Source organism: Grus americana, chromosome 19 (genome assembly GCF_028858705.1).
Source record: "Grus americana isolate bGruAme1 chromosome 19, bGruAme1.mat, whole genome shotgun sequence".
Taxonomy (NCBI): domain Eukaryota; kingdom Metazoa; phylum Chordata; class Aves; order Gruiformes; family Gruidae; genus Grus; species Grus americana.
This window is the reverse complement of record NC_072870.1, coordinates 10,435,092-10,446,291: the sequence shown is the minus strand read 5'-3', so window position 1 is coordinate 10,446,291 and position 11,200 is coordinate 10,435,092. Positions and strand designations below refer to the sequence as shown.

Here is an 11,200-nt window from a genome sequence, read left to right as displayed (position 1 = left end):
AACAAAAACACTTCAAATTACTTTGTGGATTAAAATAAACGCAAATATATTTAATACTAATTGTTACTGGGAAGCAACAACTCCCATGGTTGATGGTATTTCTGTACCAACAGGAAGCAAGTCCACAGAACATCAAGTTTAATTCCTAGTATCTAGAAATCTGTCCCACACTGACTATGTCACTGTTTATCAACTCAAAATTGAAAATTAGAGCACTGACATCCATGAGCTAAGTGTGACCAAACCTTGAGGAAATACGCAGAACGGTGCACCAGAGTAGCACGGGGTGCTGCCAAATCTCTTCTGTCAGAGGGAAAAAAGCCTCAAGGAAATAAAAACGTTCCCAAAGTAGTTCACTCAGGAAGAATGTTCTCCTTCTCTGGAGGCTCAACAATTCTCAAACAACAGTCTGCAAACTCAACAAATAACGGCTCCTGCATGTACTTTTTCATGAGGGAGCTTTTGTCTTCTGCTTGATCGACTGTCAGCAGTAGCTGCCTGAGATGCGGATTCAGGAGCAAGCCTCTCAGTTCTTCTGATTCCCCTTAAAAAAAAAAACAAACTATAAACTACTAGCCTCAAACAGTTACAAATGCGGTTGAGACCACCCTTATTTTGCAAATAAACTTTCAAAGAAACGTGGCGAAAGGCCAGAAACCCGACATTTCAGTCTTTAAGGCCTTGCAATGAAGCGCATGGCCAGGATAAGCTGCAGTGCTCCACGAAGAATTCACAGGAACCACAAACGCCTCCACTTTGCCGAAGGCCTGCCACCACCCCCGCCCCCCGGCTGCCTTCTGACTGCTCAACATTACCTAAAAGCTTGAGTTTCTGCAGCGGGACGCGGTCCTGCTCGCCCTCTTCCGTCAGGATGTCCTCCACCGACCAGGGGCTGTCTGCGGGCGAGGACAGCAGCGCTGCAGAGGGGCCGGGGCGCCCCTGCCCGCCCCACCCGCCCGTCCCACCTACCTGCGCGCTGCCCGGCGCGGGTGGGCCCGCCGGGGAAGGCCTGTCCGGCCGCAGCCCGCTCCTGCTTCGGCTCCGGCGTGCATCGCTCTGCGGGAGGAGGCGGCGTTAGCGGCGGTGCGGCCCGGCCGGCCCCCTCCCCGTCCCGCCGGTCGGTCACTCACCTTTGTGAGTCCTGCAGCACGGCACGGAGCAGCTGCGGGGCAAGAGGTGCCGTGAGGGCGGGAGGCGGCCGCTCGCCTCACCGGGCAGGGAAGGCCGCGCCGCCCCCCAGCCCCCGCCGCTGCCGGCCCCGGGTCCCCCCCCGCTCCGTGCCCGCCACCACCACCACCCCCGTCCCGTCCCGCCCCTCACTATGCGGCGGCGCAGCGCGGACAGCGGTACTTGGCCGCCCCGGCCGCCCCGCAGACCCCGCACGGCCTCGATGCCCGCATGGCGCCCGCCTCTGCGCCACTTCCGGCCAGCCGAGCGCCGAGCGCCTCCACCCAGGCTCGCTAGTCCATCGCCGAGCGCGGGCGGGGCCCGGGGTTATTTCGTATATATAACGTGTACGTGTTATTGTATTGGATATACGTACACACAGATCCGCTTGAGGCGGTTCTGGCTGGGCCCCAGCTGCCACTTTGCTTGTGAAATGACGACAGGCAGTGCCGCATTAAATACTCTGGCTGTTCCCTGTCACCTTGCCATGTCGCTATGGAGATGGATAGACATCATCGCATGAGGATGATGTAATAAAACCACCCCCGGGCTGATCCTTACCACCTGCCCTTCGGTACGTTTTGGTCGAATCTCCTGTTGTGAAGTTTAGGCTGAAACAATTGAGTAGGGGACAGACGTTGGGATTTTGCTGAGGCTGGTGGTGGTGAGCTCACAGGACACGGCAGAAGAAACGGAGCCAGATTTATCTTGCCCGAGTTGCATTATCCATTTAAATAATTCATTTTAATTATGTATCATTTAGTGCCATCCATTTCCTTAAATGCCTGAATTTTAATTCAGACAAAAGAAATTCTCCCAGAGTTCTTCAGTGTAAAGTAGCACAGAAAAGGGTCTTATGGCAATACCCAGAAAGCACTACGCATCGGATTCGTTAATATAGTGGCACTCGCTCATTTGTTACATCAGTGAACCCATTTCTTACACAACACGTGCTCTTTTCTCATACCCCCTCAGGAACAGATTAATGGGGGTTTGTTCTTAGTTCACTCTCACCTTTTGAAATGCTGAAACAACGACAACAGAGCAAACAAACGGGAAATAAACCCTGAAATCTCCAGCCTGTGCTGGAAGGGCTGATTTTGGTTGGACTCCACTTGTGTGTGTTTCATGAATGTGAGAACATTATCACAGTATGGATTAGCGCATTGATGTAATATCATTGTGCAATGTTTGAGCATACTTTAAAACCTGAAAGATGAGCTGATGTCACCGGGATCTATTCCATCATGGCTTCTAGATTGGTAACTGTGCAAGAGAAGAAACTTAAGCACTGAGATTCTTCTGGACAACATCCCGTTGTTACTAAGAATAAGGATTAATTTCTACTGGGATCTGACAGATTAACTATTCGGTAGCAAATTTCCTTTTTGGAGAGGAAGGGGGTAAGACCTTTTCATTTTACAGAATACTTAGTCTTGATATTTTTATTTTGTTTTGTACAGGAAACTTCACTGCAATTCTGATACTGAAGAATTCAAGTGAGGTTTTCTCCTAAAGCAATTCAGATTTCAAAAGCCAGGGACTCAGGTGTGCCTCTATTTATAAGCAGAAATATGGAAAGTGTAGTCACAAATGTCTCACAAAAACCATGTTAGCCAGCTACGTGTTGCAGTTAAAATTACAACAGTAAATCAGTGCCGAGTGCCCCCATTAATAAAGAGATTCATCAAATATTGAAAGATACAATTTGACCGACTGTAAACGAGAAAGCAAAATCACATTTCCCCCACTCTACTGAAATTTTTCTACCTGTTTAACTCTCTTCAAAACCATCCAAATAATACAGAAAGGATGCGAATCCCAGCAGCAAAGCAAGCATGCCAGAAGCCTCTTTCCAAATGCAGAGTAAACATTGCTAATGGAGTTCTTTTCATCTCCGAGCTCTCCGTTTCCACGCAGAGCCCGGAGGAAGCAGCCCGCGCACCGGCCCGCTCTGGGAAGGGAAGCTGCCAACCACCGAGGCCAACAAAAGCTTCTGAGAGAAGCCACAAAGCTCCAGCCCCCCCTTCCCTACCCTTCCCTTCCCTACCCTACCCTACCCTTCCCTACCCTTCCCTTCCCTACCCTACCCTACCCTACCCTTCCCTACCCTTCCCTTCCCTACCCTACCCTTCCCTACCCTTCCCTACCCTTCCCTTCCCTACCCTACCCTACCCTACCCTTCCCTACCCTTCCCTTCCCTACCCTACCCTACCCTTCCCTTCCCTTCCCTACCCTACCCTTCCCTTCCCTTCCCTTCCCTTCCCTTCCCTTCCCTTCCCTTCCCTTCCCTTCCCTACCCTTCCCTTCCCTACCCTTCCCTTCCCTTCCCTTCCCTACCCTACCCTTCCCTACCCTTCCCTTCCCTACCCTTCCCTTCCCTACCCTACCCTACCCTTCCCTTCCCTACCCTACCCTACCCTTCCCTACCCTTCCCTTCCCTTCCCTACCCTACCCTACCCTTCCCTACCCTACCCTTCCCTACCCTACCCTACCCTTCCCTTCCCTACCCTACCCTACCCTTCCCTACCCTACCCTTCCCTTCCCTACCCTACCCTACCCTACCCTTCCCTACCCTTCCCTTCCCTACCCTTCCCTTCCCTACCCTACCCTACCCTACCCTTCCCTACCCTTCCCTTCCCTACCCTACCCTACCCTTCCCTTCCCTTCCCTACCCTACCCTACCCTTCCCTTCCCTTCCCTTCCCTTCCCTTCCCTTCCCTACCCTACCCTACCCTACCCTTCCCTACCCTTCCCTACCCTTCCCTTCCCTACCCTACCCTTCCCTACCCTACCCTACCCTACCCTACCCTACCCTACCCCACCCTACCCTCCCTTCCCTTCCGCGCCCGCCCGCCCCCCCCCGCTCTCCGCGCCCGTTTCCGCGCCCCGGAGCTGTCCACTCGCTGGGTGCTGAACCGCCCCGGGCGCGGGGAGCGGGCGGGAGCCCGGCCTGAATTCCGATCCCTGACTCCATCGACCGGGGCAGTCCCGGCTAGATGTTCTCGATGGTGCAGGCTCGCACCGGGCTGGCGGAGAGGCATTTCAGAGCCTTGAGTTTAGCCCCCAGCGTTTTGGCTTTCAGGGTATATATTATGGGATTTCCCAAACAGTTCATGGTTATCAGCATAGCCGTGCAGTTTCGAAAGATGTAGATGCCTGGGTAGAGATCGATGGGGCACTGATGGTTAGTCGCGTCAAATATGACTCCTGCGAAAAAAGGAGCGTAGGAGATCAACGCCAGGAGCCAAATAAAAATGCTGGTTCTGGCAACCTGGATTTCAGCTGATTTGTAGGTGCCAGTAGCTTGTCCACATGCCTTCATTCTCAGCTTTCTTTTCCTCAGGATGATAATGATTCTAAGGTAGGTGAACAGAGGTATAATAAAAGCCACCACAACATTGGGAATGGCGATGAAGATGAGGTAGTTAACGCAAAACGGGCTGTAGAGGACAGAGAGATTTTTTCCCATATGCAAGCAGTTCCACCCCATCAATGGCAAGCAGCCCAAAAAGAAAGCAAGGACCCAGTTAATTAAAACTACAGCAATAGAATGGTTTCTAGCAACCCTGAATCTTGTCCTCATGCTTTTAGCCACAGCCAGATAGCGTTCAATTCCAATGCTTACCAAGTTATAGATGGTGGATAAAATAGACACAGTATATAAGGCATAAGGTGCAAGCATATCCTTGGAGCCAAAGATTGTAATGTCAGGATTGGTGATGAACAGCATCGAAATCCAAAAGCCAGAAAAGCTGGTGAAGAGATCAGAAAAGGCCAAATTGCAGAAGAGTATAGAGATAGGCTTGTGCAGATCCTTTGTTGCCATTCTGGTGAAGATGACAGTGCAGTTGAAGATCACAGATGCTATGTTAATGGTCAGTTGAGGGATGCCCAGTGCAAGTACTAAATAATGACTCCAAATGTTAGTGTGGTTAGTGGAGCAGTTTGAGTATCCAGTCATGGTGGAAAATCCTCCTTTCAACCGTTAACGTCTGCTTTACACATCCCGTATTCCACAGGAGACCATAGCACACGAGCGTTACTGCCACCTTCTTCTCCAGGCAAAGAATGAATCCTGATGCACAGCTTCTATTGCCACATCATCATCATGACAGCGGATTAAACTTTAACCACTTGTGTTTTTAAATATTTGGGTTACCAACTCAGAGCATAGCCAATTACCTTTAAGTTGCTAGGAGAGCCACATGTGGAAAACATATTTTCTACTGTACAGATGATCTGCTTAAAGCAACCTTTATCAAGAGCAAACTCTGGCCACTTTTTGTGAAGATGAATGATCACATCAGTATTTTTAAAGTCTTTGAGGATACTCTAAAATGGAATGACTGTGAATTCAGCTTTAATTCACAAATAGGTTAGATTAGATAGATAAAAGATTAGAGAATCAGAAAATGGAGAGCAGCAATTTTTTTGTTTTGGAGGGGAGGAGTATGTGACTGATGGAACTCAAAGAGGAACATCACTGTTGTGTCACTAACCTGGACCCCAGTTCAGTGAGGATGTAAGTCCTAATTTCAGATCAACTCTCGTGACATCACAAAACTTCTAAAGTGCACAAGGTTGAGAAAGAGACAACAGAACCTTGTTGTTGCCTGTCTCTTGCTTACGGCTACAAACTGATGCGGCCAACAGTGGCTGCTTTTCTAAGCACAGTTAGGTCATAACTACAGCACAAACACCAAACTTGTAAGCAAAACCATACGATGACCTGCAGCACTTCAAAGGGGACCCAAAAAGGTGAGAGTCCTTGTCTCCACAGATGCTCTTGTGCTTGGGCCCAGAGAAATATCTCAGTACTGAGTACTGGAGTACTCAGAATTCATCAGAATACACTTGAAATTGTATGGCCTTTCTTCCCTTTGTGTAAATCAGAGGTGCTGATGCTTTACAAGCTAAAAAAAAAAAAAAAAAATAAAAAAAGAGATGTAGTTAAAGAGTTGTTGAATTAATTTTCAAACAAGGAAATGAAGGAGAATGGCTTAACCCTTTAGTAGATTAATTGTATTGGAGACTTAAGATGCCTAAGCAGTTCTGAAAAATGCCATTTTTTCCACTGTAATTTTTGGACGAGAACGTAGCCAGCAAACAACAGACATCTATACTCACACCTTTGCTACGGGATATTTTGGGTTTGCTTGTTTAAAGTTAACGTGGAACTTGTACCTTTAATAAACCAACATAATATCGTTATATCTTTCCTTTCTGTGTTCTTTTTAAAGGGAAATGTTCTTGAGAAGTAGGTTTAAAACCCTCGAGACTGGAGGGGAAGGTGCTCTTCGGACATACATCCCCCGCTGTGACGGCAGAGGGCACTGCCCGAACAAACAATGCGGTGTAGCCAATGGGGGTTGGAACAGCGGGGTGGTTGGGGTGAGCTGTACACCAGCGTATCACCATGAACAGCACCGTGGATATTTTTTTTTTTTCTACACAGAAGCGGCCGCCTTTATTGGCTAATGCTGAGTGCGGGTCGCCTCTGTGTCACCCTACGTGTTATTCAAAATGCTGGAGAAATCTCCGGCGTGCTCCGGCTGCTCCCTGGCATCTATCCGCAACTGAGCAGACAGGTTTTTTGCAAGCTTTCCTTTAGCAAAAGCATCCAGGTAAAGCCACGTTACTTACCAAGTTAGTCTGAGTTCATTTTTCTTTTTACTGTTATCCTAACAAAGGATTAATTTGCATTAGTAACAATTTTATACCATGATATTGCAACAGCAGCTCAGCTAAGTTACGGGCTTTCCACATTCAGTGCTGACATCCGATCATTATAGCAGCAATTCCAGCTCTAAAACTAGAAATCTGTGAACTATGTGATAGCTCTGCCATACATAACATAGGAAATCTGTGCTAAAATATTTGGCTTAAAAAGGAAAATTCTATCACTTCGTTTTTCTACTGAAGTGTATGAAAGTATATCCAGGTTAGTGGGTAATCAGTAGTACACACTTAGATACTAGAAATACTTCATGCAAACAAGTGAAAGGTATTTCAGATGGTCACAGGGAAGTGCAAGGAATGATTATATAGGAACAAGGGATGAAAATTGATTAATCAAGTCTGCTGATGTATTCATATCCTATAAAATATTCTTCCCAGAAGTGTCACAGATAAACCAGTCTTCATGCATCCTGAAATGAACCTCATGTGACTTGTCAACCACACTTTCGGTGTGAGGTTGCTGCTGAACAAGGACTCTCCTATTTCTGTCGCCTTGTCCGTGCCAGCACCGCGAGTCAGCGAGTCCTTTTAATAACAGCGAGTATGTGAGCAGGGAACGCACAGCCCAGCCGAACGTCGGTCGGGAATGGCAGAGGACACCAGACTTGCACTCCTGATCTCGTCTGATTGTGTTTTCCTTGGCTCTGCGAGCCGAGGGCTGTGATGAACGGCAGGCTATCCACAAAGTAAAACACCTTCAAAAATACCCTAGTTACTAAGAAGAGTGTATCCGTGAACCTGGGCCCCAAAGTGCCCTAGATATTCCTGAAAACGCTACTTGAAATTTCTCTGATTTGAAAATTTGGTGTTCAAGCATGAAACACTAAATGACATGAGATCAGAATGTAATTAAAAATAATATCAAGTAGCATAAATAGCTCTTCACAAAAGCTTTGTAATCTCATTTCCCTAATATGATTGCATTAAAATTAGCATAATGTTGCTAGATTAAAGGAAACAATATTATTGTGGAAATTGCTTTTTTAGTGTGCTCTAGTATACAAAAAAAATCTGATTTATATATTCCGACCCTCTGTAATAAAGTTTGAGCTCTCAAAACCAGATGAAAAGTAGTTTGAAATGAAAACACTGTGTGAGACAGAGGGCTACTCCGTAGCCAAATCCGTATGTATAACAATCAATTCAAGGATATTCTCATACTCCCATATTCTGGGAACTTTGCAATCTTTCTTGTACTTACGCTCACAACACACCTGTGGGGAAAGAGCTTTATCTACATTCTGTAAGTGGGAAAAGAACAATCACATTATTTGCTCAAGATCACCCAGAAGTCCGGTACAGAGGGAGCTGAATCTAATCTCCCATATCTCAGCTAGCACTTTAAACACTGGCCGTACCTTGCTGTCGAAAAGCCTTTGATTGATATTTATCTAGATTTCACCTTCTACAACACTTTTTAGTTCTCTAATTTTTTAATATTTCTGTATCTGAATGTCCAAATTGCTTTTGTTTTGATATTTGTCATGAGTAAGAAATGACATTATTTTGTATAGAATCTCAAAGTTCAATAATAATTATCTGACGATTATGCCTGCGGAGAAGACAATAACCACTGACAATGTTGAAGAGACTGAGAAAGAGACACAAGAAGCTTGGGGCTGAATTTTTAATGACCATCCATTTCAAGTGGCTGTTGTGGAAAATCTAACTTCACACAACTGAGGTTGCCGTTTCCAAAACGGGCATACCTTGCAGCTCTCACTTCATCGGGAATCGCAAGCACTCAGCAGCTCCCAGAATAACAGACCCCAGCCGTGACATGCTAAAGTTGGTTTCAAAACAGGAAATGAAGTCCACGAGCTGAGATCCTTAGTTCTGTGCAGTAACCCTTGGACAACGTACACTTTCACCTCGGCGCGGTGGAACAGCAGTTCTCTCTGTCCTTTATGCTGATAATGCACCAAGAAACTTGAGTTGTGCCTGAAACTACAGGAGAAAAACCTGCATCCGTGAGATGAAGAGAAGAGCTCCGTAGCACAATTAAGCTACGGATGATTTGGGGTTGCTTTCCAAGTCGTGTACACACACTGTACACATGAGGAAACAAAGCGCTGACAGGGTAAGGAATTTTACCGTTCTGGTTTCTTCCCTGGCACATTCTCCCAGAACTCACACCCAATTCCTACTCCCGTTCTTGAAACACCAGACCTTGTTTGCTGCGAAGTGCAACAGCTCAACTTGCTCCTCGGTCACCCCTGAGCTCCAACGATGCACTTTACCAAGCTGCGGACAACACACAAAAAATGGCAGTGACATGCAGCTCGGCTAAGTATTGCGGCTGATTAATTCCTGGTTGCCAAGACCTTCAGCAAAGCCTTGAGACAAGACTATCCATCTGCTCAGTCTTTCAATGGGCATCATGAGGCCTGCAAATAAGGAACATTCAGGAAAGGGAGTAATACAAATAGGGAGCCTATTTATCCAATTTATGTTTTAATTTATGCAGATTAAAGCCTTCCTCTTTGGAGAGGAAGACACAAATAGGATGTATGATCTCCTTCCAAGATTTTTCTGAGATGTTTTCAAAACAGAGAGCTCTCCGCTCCTCCTCCACCCACTCTCTTTGAGGAATTTTTGCCTTACAGGTTTTGAGTTATCTGATGTCCCAGCTATGCTTTCCTGGCCCTCACCAGGAACATAAAGCAAAGACAAGCATCAGGCTTGAATGACTCTGGGTGCTGTGGAGCATTATGTTAGCTACGAGCCACAGAATAATGGCAAGGATGGCTTGCTGCAAGAACAGCCCCCCAAACCAGGTCCTCTCCCCACCTATACAGAGCCTGAAAATTTCTCTGACATGCCAGACCTGTTATTTTCACATTTGAGGAACTTGTATTATGCTGTCTAAAGGGAGATGAACATTGATAAATACCTGACACCAAGGTTGTATGGTAAATGAAGCCTGCCACCGCTAATTTATATGTGAAGAAGCCAAAATGCATCTTATCCCTTTAGAAATGAAACGGTCCACATAAAAAGCGTCTTCCTTCTGAACTAAAGAGCTACAGAGGCACAGTGAGGACTCTCGTTACAAGCAAGCAGTGGTCAGAAATGTGGGTGCTTCAGAACCAGGCAAAGCAACTAGACAGGCTGTAAACGCGCGGAGGTAAATATACAGCCTGGAGACACACGGCCTTCACGTACACCTTCATCGTTCCAGGAAATGCTGAGTTGCACACTGCTAGTGTTTCATCGCTCACCAAATGAAGAATATTCACCCACATAAAGAAGAGTGATTTACACAAATACTGGGAAAAGGGGAGAAGTTCAGCTTTACTAAGGATGACATCACATAATACAGGGTCTAAGCCTCAGGTGCAGCCTGAAACGGGTAGCACAGTTAATGCACCAGAGCTGAGCAGGAGGCTAAATAAGGAGCCATCGCAAAAGGCTTCCAACTATTCCGTGGAAACGACCTTGCATTAGAACAAAGTTCCCAGTAAAGCAGACTCAGGGAGAATCATAGTTTCTGGTTCACCAACAGCTACCACGCACAAAATTCCAGATTTCCTGTTCTTGATGAATAAAATTACAACACACAACTAACTGACGGGCACTTAGTGTGTTCTGTCACTCTGAAGGGTAAGGTCACCCAGCCACTAATCGTGACATTCATCCGTGTTTTAAGTCTCTGGGAAGTGCTTCCCTCTCCCACTGCCTGGCCAGTTCCTCCCAGGCCAGCTCATCCATAAACAGGATTTGGACTCCAGTCAGTCTCACCCTCACGAGCCTTAGATCTTCCCTCGAAGAGCAACGACTCAGCCTGCCAGCGCAAAGAGCCGTGCCACCGCCTTGACTTTGACCGGGACTCTTACCCATTTGTACCGGGGAGTCAGACCCAGCCTGCCCTCATCCCCTCCTGCCCGCGCTCCTGGGACACGGGGGACTGCAGCCCTGCAGCTGGAAGGTTAGGAACAGCTCTGGACTTCCTCCCTTCAGCACATGGTAGGATCATTTGGCTCAGACCCACGCGAGCTTCAGTAGCTGTCACGTCAGCCCCTCCGAACTTCCCGTGAAGCCCTTTAGGTAGCTGCGGGCTAATGTCAGATCTCACGCGTTTCAGAAACCAGGCTGGGGGGAACATCTCCCAGAGCTTCGCTGCCGTGGCTCTCAAGGCCACAAAATAAGTGCAGGTTTCACTGGTTTTGATATTCCCTCCCGTTCTCACCTACCCTGTAGCTAAGGACACAACTGCAATCATTACATCAGGAAAAACTTGCTTCGAGTTCAGCAATCTGCAATTGACTCCCTGCGTAAGTCCGTCTCGGCT

The 11,200-nt window shown here is 47.2% G+C and overlaps 2 protein-coding genes across 2 annotated transcripts; both read right to left on the bottom strand.

Annotated features, from left to right (window-relative positions):
• Positions 1-21: 21 nt before the first annotated feature.
• On the bottom strand, positions 22-1,445 carry ZNHIT3 (zinc finger HIT-type containing 3). Its single transcript, XM_054848052.1, has 5 exons — positions 1,321-1,445; positions 1,131-1,162; positions 970-1,056; positions 816-896; positions 22-544 (listed from the first exon to the last, which is right to left on the bottom strand). Exons 1-5 carry the CDS (start codon positions 1,398-1,400, stop codon positions 354-356), a joined length of 471 nt encoding a protein of 156 aa, XP_054704027.1. The 5' UTR covers positions 1,401-1,445; the 3' UTR covers positions 22-353.
• Positions 1,446-4,033: 2,588 nt separating this feature from the next.
• LOC129215127 (lysophosphatidic acid receptor 1-like) lies at positions 4,034-5,131 on the bottom strand. Its single transcript, XM_054847765.1, has one exon. It carries the CDS (start codon positions 5,129-5,131, stop codon positions 4,163-4,165), a length of 969 nt encoding a protein of 322 aa, XP_054703740.1. The 3' UTR covers positions 4,034-4,162.
• Positions 5,132-11,200: the final 6,069 nt, after the last annotated feature.

What these genes read in the sequence shown, in the direction of transcription:
- LOC129215127 (XM_054847765.1), bottom strand. Translation starts at nt 5,131, where the DNA reads ATGACTGGATACTCAAACTGCTCCACTAACCACACTAACATTTGGAGT.
- ZNHIT3 (XM_054848052.1), bottom strand. Translation starts at nt 1,400, where the DNA reads ATGCGGGCATCGAGGCCGTGCGGGGTCTGCGGGGCGGCCGGGGCGGCC. An exon ending in GTGCTGCAGGACTCACAAAG is followed by an intron (nt 1,057 to 1,130) that starts GTGAGTGACCGA and finishes CTCCTCCCGCAG; the next exon opens with AGCGATGCACGCCGGAGCCG. An exon ending in CCGCGCCGGGCAGCGCGCAG is followed by an intron (nt 897 to 969) that starts GTAGGTGGGACG and finishes CCTCGCCCGCAG; the next exon opens with ACAGCCCCTGGTCGGTGGAG.